Source organism: Peromyscus leucopus, chromosome 7 (genome assembly GCF_004664715.2).
Source record: "Peromyscus leucopus breed LL Stock chromosome 7, UCI_PerLeu_2.1, whole genome shotgun sequence".
NCBI classification, from domain to species: Eukaryota; Metazoa; Chordata; class Mammalia; order Rodentia; family Cricetidae; genus Peromyscus; species Peromyscus leucopus.
In genome coordinates this window covers 13,687,566-13,705,010 of record NC_051069.1, presented here as the reverse complement: position 1 = coordinate 13,705,010, position 17,445 = coordinate 13,687,566, and the positions used below count along the sequence as shown (strand labels likewise).

Here is a 17,445-nt window from a genome sequence, read left to right as displayed (position 1 = left end):
CTTCCAAAAAATATGAGAAATGACAGAAACAGCTGGCTGCCTGAACAGTCACCCAAGGTTCCTCTGCAACGTTGAGGCATCCATTTTCAGCTGATAGGCTTAGCATATCTGACAGACTTATCTGTGAAGCAGGATTTTCTGAAGGGCCTTCCTACTTTGTCTTGGCAAGGTTCGGCAGTCTTTGTTTTGTGTCCTGCTTGTCCATTTCAGACAGCATACCATCAGCAGTTGAAGCAAGGGCACTTTCTTGCCCAGTGGCTAATTTTTGCCACAAAGAAAGTAAACTCCATATGAAGTTTTCTTCAATGCCCATCATCTTCTCTGAAGTAGGTTGGTGCTGCCAAGAACAGACAGGTCTCATAGTCAAAGGGGGGGGGGAGGGAGGGAGGAAGGAAGGAAAAATCTGTTACTAAAATATCTTAAATGCTATATTCTGTAGATCTCTGAAGTGTTTGAAGATGACCTGTCTATCTAAAATATATATCTGTTTGACCTTGGAAACATACCTAATATGACTACAAGTTTTTGTAATGACTAACTACTAACTTGCATTTCTTTATGTATTAATTAGTTGGTAATAATAGCTTTCAAGCACTAGCAATTTGCATTACATTGTTAAATGAACTGTATAGGTACAAACCTTGAACAAGAATAGAAATATATGTACAGTATATTTTAACAAAATTAATCTCAAATATGTATCAGTATACAAAATTTGAATACTGATACAAAAGCCCAATCTAATGTAGTAAGTAGATTCAATAATCTACCTTTTTATCATATCTATATCCTTTTGTTGTTTGAATCTTAGATGGTCTTTTTTTTTTTTTTTTTTTTTTTTTGGTTTTTCGAGACAGGTTTTCTCTGTGTAGTTTTGGTGCCTGGATCTCACTCTGTAGACCATGCTGGCCTCGAACTCACAGAGATCCGCCTGGTTCTGCCTCCTGAGTGCTAGGATTAAAGGCGTGCACCACCACCACCACCACCACCACCACCACCACCACCACCACCACCACCACTGCCTGGCTTTAGATAATCTTTTAGTAAAAAACCCAGAGTCAGTTTCAGGGTGAAAGCTGAAAGATCAGAGAAGCAGAACAGCCAGCCACTAGTTCTTACCTCCACAAAATCCTCAACCTAAAGAGAGTGAGTTTCTGTTTCCTCACACCTTATATACCTTTCTCTGCCTTGCCATATTACTTCCTGGGATTAAAGGTGTATGTGCTTCCCAAGCAAAGGCATGAGATCTCAAGTGCTGGGGTTAAAGGTGTGTGCCACCACTGCCTGACCTTAATGTCTAATCTAGTGGCTGGCTTTGTCCTCTAATCCTCAGGCAAGTTTATTAGGGTATTCAGTATATCACCACATCCTCCCCTTTTTCTTTTTAGAGTAGATTCAATAATCTACTTTTTAATCTTATAATATCTATATCCTCTTTTTTTTCTTTTTCTTTTTTTCAAACAAGAGCCCTAAATCTAATCTCCTTTGTTTAGCTTTTTTTCCTGACTATTATCAATTAACAACTTATAACCAAACAATATATATATATATCCTAAACAATGACAATTATCCATATCCCATTGAAAAACTAAAAAACACCCACCCCACCTCTTGGGAATGTGGGTGTCATGTTCTTAAAATTACTTCCTGCTGTCTAGGGGTGAAGGCATCTTTAGGGGATCCCGAAAAGAAAAATTTTGGGTTAATTGTCAAGTCCTGGGAGAGGTAGCTGTATCATTTGTTGTCTAGTCTCTGCATAATGGGAAAGTGCAGTTCTTATCTCAAGTCCTGGCTAGATAGTCTGAAGCTGGATCATCTCAGCTAGCCACCTTGAAATTGTCCTGAGCAGTTTGTAGTCCAAAGCCGATCTTTGGGTGGTATTTGTCAGCTTGCTGACATTATCATTGTCCTGATGGAATTGTCGTCGTTGTGGGGGTCTTATCATCTTTTGGAGACTTCAAAGATTACAATTAGGCATTGTCATGGTTCACTGCAGAAAATCTTTTTTTTTAGGACAAGTTTTCTGGATGATTTGTCCTTTTTCAAATGTCTAATTTGTCCAGTGGTCTTCAGATTCCTTAGCTGGATGCCTTCATTCTCCTAGAAGACAAAAACAAAACCCTTCCCTAATCCTAACTTTGGGGAGTTTCCCTTTTCTAATCTTTATCAATTTGGATTTGTGGTTTTTTCTTAAATTTTTGTTTTATTTTATGAAGCTGTTCTATCATTCCAGAGCAATATGGTTTCTTACGATAGGTATTAGGTTCTTCAATTGCTCTGGGAAGGAGTTTCTTCCCTGGTGACAGGAAAGGACTGAACCGAATTTGACCTGTGGGCCGGGAGAGCCCTTCAGGGAGTTTCCCTACAGCAAAGGCAAGGAATTACCTTGACTGTCTCTTGTTGATCTACATTTGTTAGTCCAATATCTGCCTTTGTCACACCTTCTGCATAATCCAGAAGGGAGGAGCATCCTGTTGGGATTATTCCTTGAAAAGACATTGTTTCTAGGAACACCCTGTTTACAGTCCCTTCTTTTTTTTTTTTTTTTTTTTTGGTTTTTGAGACAGGGTTTCTTTGTGTAGCTTTACGCCTTTCCTGGAACTCACTTGGTAGTCCAGGCTGGCCTCAAACTTACAGAGATCCGTCTGGCTCCTCCTCCCAAGTGCTGGGATTAAAGGCATGCACCACCACCACCACCACCACCACCACCACCACCACCACCACCACCACCACCACCACCACCACCGCCCGGCCTACAGTCCCTTCTTAGGTGACCTTGTTTACACAATTAAAACATTTGACATTGCTATTTTTCTTCAAACCTGTGGAAATTACCTCTCCTATCCAAGCATCATCATGATCATGAGATTCAGTATTTATTGTATTTTGGATCCATTCCTCCAAGGGTACTGATCTTGCCTTTAATGGCCTAATTGCCCATTTGCATTGTGCATTAGCATTTTCAAAAGCCAGAGATTCAGTTATTTCTCTTGCTTCTGAATTTGGTATCATTCTATTTACAGCTGAAATCAGTCTTTGTAAGAAATCAGTGAAGGTTTCTTTTGGGCCCTGTATAACTTTTGTAAATGACTCAATTTTCTTTCCTACTTCTTCAGTTCTGCCATGTCATTCAAGTCTGTCATGTGGCATAAAGCTAGGGTGTGGTCATCATATAAAGATTGTCTTTATATATCAGCATACTAATTTTCATATTTATTCTCTCCACCTTTCCTTATTATTTTTTGTCTGTTTGTTTGTTTTGCTTTGAAACAGTGTCTGTCTATGTAGCTCTAGCTATCCTGGAACTTGCTTTATAGACCAGGCTGTCCTTAAACTCACAGAGATAAGCCAGCTTCTGCCTCCAGAGTGCTCCACAGGCATGGCCATGCCTGGCTTTGTTTCTGTTTTATTAACCTCATTTGTGCCCTTTGTTGTCAAGGCACCTCCAAGCTTGGTGCAGCTAGCCTAGTGGTAAACACCTGTGGTCCTAGCCCATAGGAAGTAGAGACAGAAGGATCAGAAGTTCAGGGCCAGCCTCAGCTACATAGTGACCTTAGGCTAGTCTGGTCTATGTAAAACTCTGTCTCAGAAAGCCAGGAAAAAAAAGAAAAATCAAAATATGTTGGTGGGAGCTGGGAAGATAGCTCAGTGGTTAAGAGCACTGACTCCTCTTCCAGAGGACCAGGTACAATTCCCAGGACCACATGGAGGCTCACAGTTCCAGGGCATCCAGTGTCCTCTTCTGGCCCCCTCAAGTACTGCAAACATGGTAAACAGACATAGACACAGGGAAGACATCCATAAACGTAAAATAAAAACAAATATAAAATGTTTTTTAAATGACTAAGCTTGGGTTACTTGTTTAAATGCTCATAGCTTTGAACTGTCTTACAGCACTACGTAGGAGGAAATGCAGCGTTAATTGGACAGAGGTTTGCCACCAACACAGACTTAAAGGTAGGTCACAATTCCAATTAAAACGTGTCTTTCAGCTAGTGTTTCCTCAGTGTTAAGAGCAAGAGTGGGTCTTGATTCCTCAATTCAGCCTGTGGGTCTACCTGGGCATCTGGTTAGAAAGCAATATTGTGTTAGGGGATGATGTTGGTAACTAATGCTCTTTGGGTATTTACCATGTGTAGATTGATTCTTCAACAGTCCTGTATGGCTGGTTAATACTGCTGTTGATGGGACTGTTCTTCTTGATTTCTACATAAGGAAATGGGAGGCCTAGAGACATTCACACGAATACAGATGGGGACTCCGATTCCTTCTAAGAGCCCATGTTCCGATGAACATGTAGTGGCTAACAGCACATGAACTCTGGAGTCAGGCCGAGGTAGGAGATTAATATGAGTGATAAGAGAAAATGGAGTGGGCTGTATTGGTGAGCCTGGATCCAAGTGCTAAAACATGGGAGCTGTCAGGTGTGGTGATTCCAGAGACAGAGGCAAGTAAGTAGAGGTGTGTCTTCAAGTCTTAAACCTTTTGATGTAAGTAGACTTTCAAATGACCCTTATAGCCAGGTGTGGTGGTACACATCTGTAATCCCAGAAAAATCACAAGTTCTGGGCCAGGTTGGAGTACATAACAAAACTCTGCCTCAAAAAAAATCTCCCGGGGCTGGCAAGATGGCTCAGAGGTTAAGAGCACTGGCTGCTCTTCCAGAGGTCCTGAGTTCAATTCCCAGCAACCACATGGTGGCTCACAACCATCTGTAATGAGATGAGATCTGGTGCCCTCTTCTGGTGTTCTGCACTGTATACATAATAAATAAATCTTTAAAAAAAAAAATCTCCCAAACAAATAAATATTAATTATTTGCATGTGATATGTATAAAGTAAAATCTGAGTAGGTAGTGGGATAGATGTAAGGGGAAAAGCCAACATGGAAGCAGTTGCTGTTGTACTGTTTTGGATTAGAGCTTCCAATTGTATCTATCCCAAACTAAAACGGTAAACAGACTTAATGAAGGTGATTTCAGTATAATAGCAATAACCTCCACCTGGCCTCCCCTTCCACTCATTGCAGAAGAAAACTACTTACTCAGATGCTATTTCCTGAGGCCAGGGTTTGTTCTGTCCCTGGAGAAGCTGGCCTAGGGCCAGTCTGATTGGAAGACATTATAATAAACAGACCTGGCCTTGAGAGGAGAAAAGACATGGCACTTGCTCTGTCCTTATACCAGTCTAATAGTTTTATGATTTTCGTAATTAAGTCCCAAGAGGCTAAGTAGAGTATCCAGGGTTACCAAAGCCAGAAAATAGCAGACAGAGCTACATTCAAATGCTACACTGTAGAGTGACTACCTTCCTATACTGCTCTCTCAGGAATTCAGTTTGACATGTCCAAATGCATCCCAGTATGGACCAGGTATTACCTGAGAACTAGCAGAAATTAAGATCTAGGTTTTCCAGAGATAGTGGTAAGAGCTAACTTACCCAGGCACTGTTCAAAGTGCTATACACACACACACACACACACACACACACACACACACACACACATTCACACACATATACACTCACTCATGTTATCCTCACAGTGCCTGTTAGGGAAGTCCTCCTTTTATTCTCCCCCTTGGAGACAGGAAAGTGAGGTGCACAGGAGTCCAAACAGCTCATTGCCTTGCCTAGTGTTCAGTAGACCTATGAGTTGATCCCAGCTAAGTCTAAGACCTGTGCTCTGTTCCTTAGAAGTGGACCTGGGGAGTCTAGAAAAGGCCAGGGCAGTGCAGCAGTGGAAGTGAAGTCAGATGGCAGAAGAGGGGCAGTGCCTTTAAGAGAGACGTGTGCATGCATAGGATCTCTATGAGTTTGGGTATTTATTATATACCTATATATATTATATATTATATACCTTCCTAAATGTTTGTAGAATCCACCGTGTCCTGGGCCTAGGGTTTTCAACATGGGAAGGTTTCAGTATGGGAAATCTGTGATTTCTTAAGATGTGACCTTTAATAACCCATTGGTGGACTATGTTGATTGGTTTCTGAATACTTGAGGGTTTTCTGCATGTCTTTCTCTCACTAATGTGAGTTTTAATCCCATTCTGTTGGCCTTCCTGGTGACAAACCCAGCAGGAAAAATCTTTCTCCATCCTGCTACTTATCGCTACTGTTGGGTAAGCTAGGTTTATTTATTTTTTTTAATCCAGGGCCATTAGTGAGTGGCCATTGGAAGAATGCAAAGGACTATGAAATGTTCTTTTCTGGGCTGTTCTGTCTGTCTCTAAGATCTTTGGAACAAGTAGAGATATCCATGCCCTCTGCCACTTCCTGTCTTGTTCTATTTCCTCTTCAACCAAGCTTTGACCATCATCTACTGTTGACTCTGGTAATGATGCTCAATTCTCAAAGCTGCACTGAGCCAGCCAGAGTCACCACTGCCTGTTCTCCAGCCTATGCTCAGTTAGTATGGTATATGTATCTCTTTCCATCCTGTGCTTATAGCCTATTTGCATATTCATAATTAATGTGTGTTTCTTGTAGATAGTGTATAGTGGGACTTGCTTATCTATCCAGGTCATAATCTCTACCTTTAGGTAGGTATGGTGGTATGAAGGAAATGGCCCCCATAGGCTCATATATGCAAATGCTTAGTCACCAGGAAGTGGAACTGTTTGGGAAGGATTAGGAGGTGTGGCCTTGTTGGAACAATTGTGGTCTTGTTGGAGGAAGTGTCACTGGGAGTCGGCTTTGAAATTTCAAAAGCCCATCAGGTCCAGTCTCTCTGTCTGCTGCCTGCAGATCAGGATATAAAGCTCTCAGCTCTACATGCTCTAGCACTATGCCTGTCTGCTTTCTGCCATGATGATGACGATGAACTAACTCTAAAACTGTAAGCAAGCCACCAGTTAAATACTTTGTAAGAGTTACCTTGGTCTTGGTGTCTCCTCTAAGCAGTGGAACAGTGACTAAGACAGTGAGGTATTAAATCATCTGCATTTAATGTTGTTATCGGCATGGTGGGTTAGATTTAAATCTGACACCTTAACCATTTGTTTCTGTTTGTCCTACCTTTTAATCATTTCTTTTACTTTTTTTCTGTATTCTGTTCCATTTAATTTTATCTTCTTTGACTTGGTTATGATTTTTGGTTTATGATTTTTGGTTTTGATATTTCAGCGGTTGCTTTAAGGTCTATATTGAACAACCTTTTTTTTTTTAAATGTGTATAGGTGCTTTGCTTGCATGTATGTCTGTACGTCACATATGTGTAGTGCCTATGGAAGCCTTACATTGAAAATCTTTATCACATTATATGAACCTTTCCCAGGGAAACAAACAAGTATCTTCACCTCAAATAAGGCTCCAACAGCAGACCAAAGTAAGGCATCCACTCAAATCTAACTTACAGAATCAGTGAGTTTCATTAGTCTTGCTTTTAAGGGTATGGGTGAGGCATTATTTATAGGAACATGGAGCTGATACACCACTGAGGAAACACTCGGGTGAAACACACACACACACACACACACACACACACACACACACACACACACACACCCCTCCTAGTAAACTACCTCTTGGAGACAGAGAGAACAGAACCTTGTGCGATTATAGCCTAATAAGTCTCTCTTCCCCAATAAAGGCGTTAATAGGCTTAATGTTTGTATAGGTGATCACAGCTACTGAAAGTTCAAGAGAACAAAACAGTGTCATCCCTGGAAAACAGCATTTTACAATTTATCACAGCCGTGTGTTGTTAGAAACAATTAGAAAAAAAAAAAACCAATGACAGTTTCCTGGAAAGGAGCTGAAACAAGATCACCTTCAGAAGCCTTTATAGGAGATGGGCCGGAAGTAGAGAGAGGCCACCTTAGGAGAGATAGCTGTCATGCACAGCATGATGAGAGCAGGGGCCTGAAAGAGCCTTCAAATCTCTCCACAATGGGGATCTCTGACTTACAGCTTCTGGGAAGTGGCTCAAGTTCCAGACCCTGTGACTTAGTCCAACCTAGAAGCCAGGCACTAAGACTACAACCTTTCTTATAGTTGCAAGAGCCGGGGCTGGGCTTGCCTCTTCTGCTGAGACTTGAGTGTTCCATCAGTCTCAGAGGCAGCCTGGGAGTTCTCTCTTCTCCAGAGTAACTACATCTTAAACTGCACACCCATGTGCTAACACACATGTCTTATAAGTTTAAAATGCTAAAATGTTCTTTCCCCTCTAATGCTAAGTTTTATAGACTGCCGAAGGATTTTAAATACACTAGATTTTAGTAATTACCTCTTTTTAAAAAATAGGGTTTGTTTTTTTTTTTTTTTACATTTTATTTATTTATATTTTGTTTCTTTATTTGGAGATAGGGTCTCACTGTGTACCCCTGGCTGGTCTGGAACTCATTGTGTAGACCAGGCTTGTCTTGAATTCAAGAGATGCACCTGCCTCTGCCTCTGGAAGGCTGAGATTAAAGTCGTGTACCACCATGCCCAGTTTATACATTCATATATATATATGTATATATATATGTATATATATATATATTCATTTGTGTTTGTGTGTGGATGTGAATGTGCTAAAGCATACATATGGATGCTTATGGAGGTCAGGGGACAAACTATGGAAGTCAGTTCTCTCCTTCCACCATATAGACCCCTGGATCAGACTCAGGTCATCAGGCTGGGTGGCAAGTGCTCTTGTACCCACTGAGCCATCTCAGGACTTATTGTTTCTGCCATACCTGTGTTACATGTGTTGTAAATCTTCCGCTATGTTGTCTGTGTCTTTATCTTTGAAGCAGCTAGGCCTCTAGAGTTAGCATTTCCGTTTCTCTTTGTTCCTGTTCTTGATCTATGTTTCCACCTCCTCTTGTTGCTGTTCCGCCTGGAGGACTTCCTTTTATTAATAACATTTCCTTTGATGCGGGTCTGCTAGTGAATCATAAATTCTTTCAGATTTTGAACATCTGGAAGCCTTTTCATGGTAAAATATATTTCTAGGGCTCAACAGGTTCATTCGTGCTTCATACGGATCACTGTCCTTTACCTAACGTCCAAGTGCTTTGGAACCGTCATTTCCTATGTTGGACCTAGCTTTTGTTGTTGTAGGCATGTGGCTCCTACTATCTCAGAAGTAAAACTCCAGGTTAGAACTGGGGGAAGGAAATAAAGTGGCAGGACCAAGAATGTTCAGAACTGACAAGAGGCTCATGTCAAAGTGGTGGAGAGCAGGCAGGGAGAGGCATTTTACCCCGAAGCCAAAGAGTCTGTGTACAAAGCAGTACACAAAGAGGGAGCTTGCATGCCAATGAAGATGGCTTTGAAGTATGTGAGTAGGGGCATCCATCTGAACCCAAATGAGGGATTTCTCCCCACCCCCACCCCCACCCAAATCCTCCATGTTTTGAGTCTGTTAGCCTGGGGGAGGGGTGTGGCAGAAACTGTGCACTAGACTGTGCAGTTCAGCTGAGCTAGGAAGGGATTCTAGAGGTAACAGCCAGAGGGAGTCCAGGTTGAGGGTGAAGAAAAAGGGTCTGGAAAAGTTGTAGAGCATACCCTCTAAGCTTGAAAGGCTGTGTGGTCATGTAACAGCTAAGGCTAGGGAGTGTGTGATCTCACAGGTGAAGTCACTGGTCATTGCAATCTGGTGAAAAGAAGTAGCCCTCTTTTCCTATACTGTGTAAAAATTCCAAACAAGTATTTACTATCTGGCAGCTTTGAGCAGACATTCCATGTCTATCTGCCTACACAGAATACGAAAGGAGTTTTTAAAAGACTTTTAGGAGCCGGGCAGTGGTGGCCTGTGCCTTTAATCCCAGCACTCGGGAGGCAGAGGCAGGTGAATCTCTTGAATTCGAGGCCAGCCTGGGCTACAGAGCGAGTTCCAGGACAGGCTCCAAAGCCACACAGAAAAACCCTGTCTTGAAAAAACAAACAATTAGGAGCTTCACACAGTAATCTTCACACAGTAATGCACTCTTGCCATAGATAGATAGACAGACAGAAGAAGGAAGGAAGGAAGGAAGGAAGGAAGGAAGGAAGGAAGGAAGGAAGGAAGGAAGGAAGGAAGGAAGGAAGGAAGGACTGACTGACTATTTGGGGGGCTGGAAAGATGGCTCAGCAGTTAAGAGCACTGGCTGTTCTTCCAGAGGTCCCGAGTTCAATTCCCAGCAACCACATGGTGGCTTACAACTATCCGTAATCAGATTTGGTGCCCTCTTCTGGCCTGCAGGCAGACGTGCAGACAGAACACTGTATACATAATAAATAAATAAATTAAAAAAAAAAAAAAGACTATTAGGAACTTTACACAGTAATCCACTCTTGCCATAAATAGATAGACAATTAGGAGCTTTGCACAGTAATGCACTCTTGCCATAAATAGATAGACAGACAGACAGACAATTAGGAGCTTTGCACAGTAATGCACTCTTGCCATTCCAATCACCTAGGAAGCTAAGGCAAGCAAAGGGTGAGTTTGAGGCCAGACTGGGCTACATAGCTAACCTATAACATCTCAGGAAAAGAGAAACAACACCTCACCCCTGAGAATATAGGGTTTGTGTATAAACTGTGTTAAAACAGAAATTTACTTTCTTAATTTTGGAGGCTCAAAGGTCCAAAATGAAGGTCTCATGGAGGTGTTAAGGGCCCTTTTGCTGACTTGTGGATGGCCAGCTGTGTTCCAGTTTAACCTTGGGTGGGGGGCGTACAGATCTTTTTCTCCTAGTTCTGTCTGACTAAGACATTATTTAATCTTCATTCTCATTTAGGTCTGTCTCCAACATCATCACATTGGTGTTAGGCCTTCAGTGTCTGAACTTGAGGAAGACACATTCATTCTGTAACCGAGTGTGAGCCACAGAAGTTGTATAGATACTGAATAACTAGGACTTTGTCAATCTCCAGTTTCTAGGTACATTATAGCCATACTCTTAGAGTCTTAAGCCCTGGCAATGAAGAATCCCTGTGCTACAAACCTCTAAAACAGGAGCTTTTTAAATTAAATTGGATTCTGACTGCTGAATGAATAGAATTGGCTCACATACACCTTGCTGGTTATTGTTTAGATTCTGCAGAACAGGAACTGATCTCCTGGAGACTGACTTGATTTGATGTTGCTCATTATCTCTAGGTTCTTCTTTGTGGTCCAATTGGTCCAAAGCTGCATGAACTTCTTGATGACAATGTGTTTGTCCCGCCAGAGTCCCTGCAGGAAGTGGATGAGTTCCACCTCATTTTAGAGTACGCGGCAGGTAAGGAAGGCAGGGGTGTGGGTGGCAGAGTACGTGAGTGCTGATGGAAGGATGGAAGAGGACTGTGTAGTGCAGGGTGTGACTGTGCCGGAAGTCCCTGTCAATTAGCAGGCTCCTGTACCAGAGATTTCCAGCCCGTTGTCTAAGGAGCTGACATTAGCCATTGTCTCCATGGAGAACGCTAAAGTATTGAAGTCAGTGCTCCCATCTGCAGGCTGCACTGGTATGAACAGGAAAGAGGCTGCAGGAGAGATCTGTCTGGATTAAAAGTAAGAATGTGCTCAGCACGTGCTTGTAATAAAGTTTTCCTTTATTAACAAGAGCTAAAAAGGGCAGCAAATGGACTCCAGCCCTTCCAGGCTGCTTGAGATTGGTGCCAGGCCTCTGGCAACTTTCATGGGAGCACTTTATTTGTTTTCCTGGAAACGAAATGTAGTGCTATTTCTGTTTCTTCCTGTTACATAATATTCCAGTGTTTATGAATCCAAAGTAACCCACTCCAGTGGATTTTATGTTACAAGAATGAAGGTCTGATTCCTCAACAACTCATCAACACCTGGACACAACTGATTGTGTGTTTCCTGTTAGAGCTTTTCCTGTGCTCAAGAACTCTTGTTTTCTGACTGGGCATCCGCACAGACTAATGGGTGTCCTAGAGCCTTACTTCTCTTCAGTGAGTCACTTCCAAGTCAAACAGGGACTCTCATCAAGAGTAATTAACTGTCATGTGGGGTACAAAATATATACTTCTTGACAAGTACCCCTTTCTCCAAGTATACAGAAGGGATTGGTTGTTTCCAGTTCTCTCTGGTATATACTAGAAATAGCCAGGGACTTCGGAGGGCAGGTCTAAACTTAGAAGCAGAATGTTTTAGTAGGAAATTGACATTTAGTCATACCCAAGCTTTGCTGAGTTGCTGAGTTCAGTTCCCAAATGGGACATAGATGTGACTTTTTATCACTAAACATGGTGGCAAGGATGAACCTGGGAGTGGGTTTAAAGCCTTGTGAGCCGCTTCAGGACCACTCCTGGAGGTTCTGGATAGCTGAGCTGTGGCCCTGCTCCTGCCATTTCTGTAGGCACCAGCCAGCCGGGACACTTTGCAGTTCATGTCTCATGGTGACTTGGGAGTAGAGAGTGTGTCAGGGCGCTGTCTCCTGGTTAGGGAGCCCACTCCGCTATCTCGAAAGGAGTCACTGTCCTTGGCTTGAGAAGCCTCCCATTTTTGTTCTTTCCCGTGCCTAGGGTTTTCTTCTTGGTTAGAACAGTGGCCTTCTGTTAGCCTCATGCGAAGCTCCACCACCATAGGTAGAGGCTGATGGCAGCAGCCTTTGGCAACCTGAACAGAAGCAGTCCCTGGCTTTTCTGTAGTCTAGATTGGTAAATTCCAAGAGCATCTGTCAACTTTATTTTTTCTTCTTCTCTCTCCTACCAGAGCACCCGAGAAAAGCTCACTTTCAGGTTTGGTCTGGGAATCAAGTGAGTCACTGCTGAGGTTCCCCTGAGTTGATCAATTGAGAGGAGAGATGAACACAGAGTTTGGGGAGGAAAGGAGCATTAGCTGCTATGACAGGCTAAGCTCCATCAGTCTCAGGCCACTCCATCAGTCCTGCGTCTTATGGAAAACAGTAGCTCTCTACATTCTCTCCTGGCTTGCCTTGAAGAAGCCTGTTTACTTTTGCCTGGTCATTCCCTGAAGAACTCATTTGCTTTTGAAATCTGTGTGGCTCTTTTTTTCCCTTAGGCTAAAAGGGATGGTACTTCTTAGCAGTGTCCTATGGAGAATATATTGTTTTTACCATTGTGCAGTTTTGATTGCAGAAGTACTGGATTTTTTATTTTTATTTTTATTTATTTATTTTGTCCTCATGGTCATTTAGGTCATCTGTCTGCTTTCTGATGCCCTTGTTCTTTGCTAACTCATCTTTGTGGCTGTGTGGCAGATGCGTTGTGAGGCAGGGGGATATGGTGAGGGAAGCGCAGGCCTGCCCTCGGCTCAGTGGCCGTAGGAGATGGATACCTGGACAGGTCAGTGCAGAACTGTGCCAGGTCCTACAACAGGGCCCATTAGTGACCCTGCCAAGGAAGGAACCGTATCTTCCTGGGGGTAGGGCAGGGCAGGATGTATTCAGGGAAGAAGTAGCACTTTAACTTGCCACTGAACAGTCACTATTCTGAAGCAACTCTGCATAGAAATGGCTGGAACAGCTAGACAGTCTTAGACCACGAGCTCAGAAACCTCCAGGGGGCAGCAGGAAGCGGCGCAGTCAGCTAGGCTCTGGCTTTCAGCCTATTTAGCTTCCAACTCAGTGCTTAGGATGTGGCCCTTGGGAGGGCAGCCTGGCCTCTCTGTTGGGTGTGCTGGTGTGCTGTGTATGCTGGTGTGTTCTGTGTGCTCGGATGGGGCAGTCATGTGCTCTGTAGTTGTGACCTGTGCTTGAGTTCAGCAGAGCTGTCTTGGAGCTGAAGGGGAGCTGGTGACCTTTAAAGGCACAGGGCTCATCCTGTTTCTGTTTCTTTATTAGATTTGGATTTAGGTTTTGATTTTATTTTATTTTTTTAAATCTACTGCATTCCTGTCCTGGATGCAGCACTCTGCTGACCTTACACCGCTGTAAGGGTCTGCTCAGAGCCAAGGCTCCTGCAAGTGCCCTGCAGCTGGGAGACTGAAAGCCTCTTCCTTTTCTTCCCATTGTGTTGACTGGGATTTTCTAGGGGAGGAGTGGGGCCCGTTTAAAGCTCCCCATGCCAACCGGTTCATCTTCTCTCACGACCTCTCCAACGGGGCCATGAATATGCTGGAGGTGTTTGTGTCTAGCCTGGAGGAGTTCCAACCTGACCTGGTGGTCCTCTCTGGATTGCACATGATGGAGGGACAAAGCAAGGAGCTCCAGAGGAAGAGACTCTTGGAGGTAATAGCTCTGTTACAGACTCACAGGTCTCAGCTGGTATTTTCTTTCAGGCTCCTGCCACTGAGCCTCTAGCTGATGCTGCCTTGTCTTAGGCTCTGCCCCGTCAAGGTAGTAGCAGGAGTAAGGCAATTGAAGACATCTTGCTGAGCCTCTCCATCCTGTGCTTAACTGAGTGTGGCTGCAAGCTGCAGGGTTTGTAGCTATGTCCTGTGTTTTCTGTACCATCTCACTTCACACCAGCTATGCTGTGCTTCATGCAGGTTTGTATACATTGGGGCCAACTGCTCAGTTTAGGTCCCAGGAATAGGAGCCAACATGAGCTACGGGTGTAGTTCTGTGTCCTCTGATTCTATAGCCCTGGTTTGTGCCTACAGAGTAGAGTTTTTCTATTGGGAAAAGCAGCTATTGTCCACAGAGGAGGCGGGGACCCACGCTACTTATAGTTCATGAGAATACAACAGGTATTTTGAGCCCATCTGGTCTGCTCAGGGCCGAATCTTGCCTTCTTCCCCGTGCCTGACTTCTGTCCTAACGGCACTGCTTGTCCTCTCTGCAGGTGGTGACCTCCATCTCTGACATCCCCACTGGTATTCCAATTCACCTAGAGCTGGCCAGTATGACCAACAGGGAGCTCATGAGCAGCATTGTGCATCAGGTAACCACATGGGCCATTCACAGGTTGCCTCTGGCCCTGGGGCCTCAAAAGAAGTTCCTTTCTCCCAGGAGACCAGATGTGTGGCTCTGACAGAGTTACTAACTGACATATGGGTGTTGTGTCAAGTGTTGGCGTTTTTGTTCTGTTTTGCAAATTTCAGAGGCAAAACTGAAAGCCTAACTCAGCTCCAACTCAGCTTCTTTCAATTAAACACAAACTTCAGGTGAACCTGACTCCCTAGTGCTAGATATCTTAGGTCACCTCCCTTTAGACAGCAGGGATGATTTGGATAAGTCCCAATGAGCCAGGCCTAAACATGGCCTTTTCACACCTGGGCTGGCATGTCAGCTTGGCTACTCATTAGTTTTATGAGCTTAGATAATACATGAACCTACACCCAGGTGTAGTGTGAAAAGATAAGGGATGAGAGCTCCCTCAGCCAGCTCTTCTGCATCCTCGCTGGTACCTGCCCTCAGGAATCTCATCAGTTTCATTTGTAGCTCCAGTGTTATTTTATGGATGGGTAAGAAAACATGGAAGAATATGGGTAGGATGCCTGCTGAAACCCATGAGCCCTCAGAGGCGAAGGTACAGGGAAGAGCCTCCACAGTATGTGTTCTGCCCTTTTCACAGTGACACATAACAAGACTAGATCTGGAGGGTGTTGAGGCAACTCCAGTTTCCCAAGTGGTCATGAAGATGGAGACAGATTTAATATGTGAAACTGGTTTCAGAGATAGGGGCCATGGTAAGAAGAAAGATGATGCCTGCCTGATGTAGTCATTGGCTGTGTCCTAATACAGGAGGAGCTAGGTTGTGTCCACCAAAAAGACCTGTCGTTATTTTTGTTAGCAGGTCTTTCCCGCAGTGACTTCTCTTGGGCTGAATGAACAGGAGCTGCTGTTTCTCAGCCAGTCAGCATCTGGACCGCATGCTTCTCTCTCCTCCTGGGATGGTGTTCCTGATGTGGGCATGGTCAGTGACATTCTCTTCTGGATCTTGAAAGAACATGGGAGGAGTAAAAGCAGATCCTCAGATCTCACCAGGATCCATTTCCACACGCTGGTCTACCACATCCTGGCAACCGTGGATGGACACTGGGCCAACCAGCTTGCAGCTGTAGCTGCAGGAGCACGTGTGGCTGGCACGCAAGCCTGTGCCACTGAAACCATAGATGCCAGCCGAGTGTCTCTAAGGGCACCGCAAGAGTTTATGACATCCCATTCGGAGTCAGGCTCCAGAATCGTATTAAACCCAAGTAAGCCAGTGGTGGAGTGGCACCGGGAGGGAGTGACCTTCCACTTCACACCTGTGTTGGTGTGTAAAGACCCCATTCGAACTGTGGGCCTTGGTGACGCCATCTCAGCTGAAGGCCTCTTCTATTCAGAAGCACACCCTGATTAGGAAGGCTGTAGGCAGTTTGTGTGAGGAATGAAAACCACCCATCTTAAAAATTCCAGGAAGAATATAGCTTGGAAGATAGGCTGTGGGTGTCACAACAGTTCCTAGATCTAATTGGAAGACAGCCAAAGAAATCACAGATTAAACTGTACAGATGCATTCCAGCCTATTGGCAATTACATAAAAACACTTCAGGTTTAATTGAAACTTAGTTATGTACTAATGAGACTGGATTTTTGCTATTTTATGTTGTGTTACAAAGGTTAAACCTCCATTCCTGAGTCCCCAGTTGACGTACCACCAGCTGTTACAGACACTTAACTCTGGAGAGCTCGTCCAGCCAGAGAGCACTTCTCTCCTTGCCCACTAGAGAAGGGCTGTCCCTCCCCACAAGCCTGACTGCTCATAAAGCCTGGCGAAGGCAGTCGTGACAGCTTACGCTCCTGGGCAGAATCAAGTAGTCTACTCAGTGTTACAGTGACAATATTTGATGTACGTACCTTCTCAGCTCCTGCTCTCAGACATAGGTCAGAGCCACAAGAGAGGACAAAACAGTCCTGTGCTTTATGGTCGCAGACTGGAGATGCTTGATGAGCCCTGAGCCTCCTGATCACTCTAAACTTGCTCGGAAGGACCATGCCTTCCTGCCCCAGCTCCACAGACTGGGGCTGGCTGGGCTCAGCCTCATCCCTCAGCCCTGGAAGAGCTCTCTGCAGCAGAACCCTGGTACTCGTTCCTCCTGAGCCTTGAAGAGATCTGCTTTACAACTGGAATGTGCTTCTGTGTAGAACACGTTTTTGTTTGCTTTGACTCCGCCATTAAAGAGTTTGACCTCATAAGAGCCCCAAGATCATGAATAAATGTGTCATGTTGTATAGTTTTTAATAAATCAAGATTTCTGTGTGCTTTTAAAAATATTAAAAGAATTTACACTTCAGGGATCCTAAGTCTAATCGATTTTATTCTCACCTCACTCTGGACGGATCAGTGACCTGCATGTCACTTGGCTTCGAAGGCGTTTCCTTGTTCCCTGCCATTGGGTTAGGCAGTTCCCAGGCTGAGCCCTGGCAGTGGGCCTGTCAGGCTTACAGTCTCAGAAGCTACTGCTGTGGAGCGACCTTGAAGCTCTTGGAAGGAAGCATAGCATGTCAAAGAGCCAAAAGCTTTCCAGTCCAAAGTACAAGGTGTGTGTGGAGCCGAGAGCAGGTCTGCCCAGGACAGGCCATGCACGCCAGCCCCTGCAGCTAGCTAGCTGCTCCTGGAATTGCAAACCTCCCCT

General features: G+C 44.2%; 1 protein-coding gene across 2 annotated transcripts in view; it reads left to right on the top strand.

Moving 5' to 3' along the window:
* Positions 1-17,107, top strand: part of Adpgk (ADP dependent glucokinase) — a 28,339-nt gene extending 11,232 nt beyond the window's left edge. Inside the window, exons 3-7 of one of the 2 annotated variants that reach the window (XM_028892524.2) lie at positions 3,895-3,957; positions 11,077-11,197; positions 13,914-14,110; positions 14,667-14,765; positions 15,621-17,107. In XM_028892524.2, the coding sequence (XP_028748357.1) occupies positions 3,895-3,957; positions 11,077-11,197; positions 13,914-14,110; positions 14,667-14,765; positions 15,621-16,169 (1,029 nt within the window). In that variant the 3' untranslated portion in view covers positions 16,170-17,107. Of the gene's footprint in view, positions 1-3,894; positions 3,958-11,076; positions 11,198-13,913; positions 14,111-14,666; positions 14,766-15,617 lie in introns of both variants that reach the window. The other variant, XM_028892523.2, reaches the window with a different exon arrangement.
* The last annotated feature ends 338 nt before the right edge of the window (positions 17,108-17,445 follow it).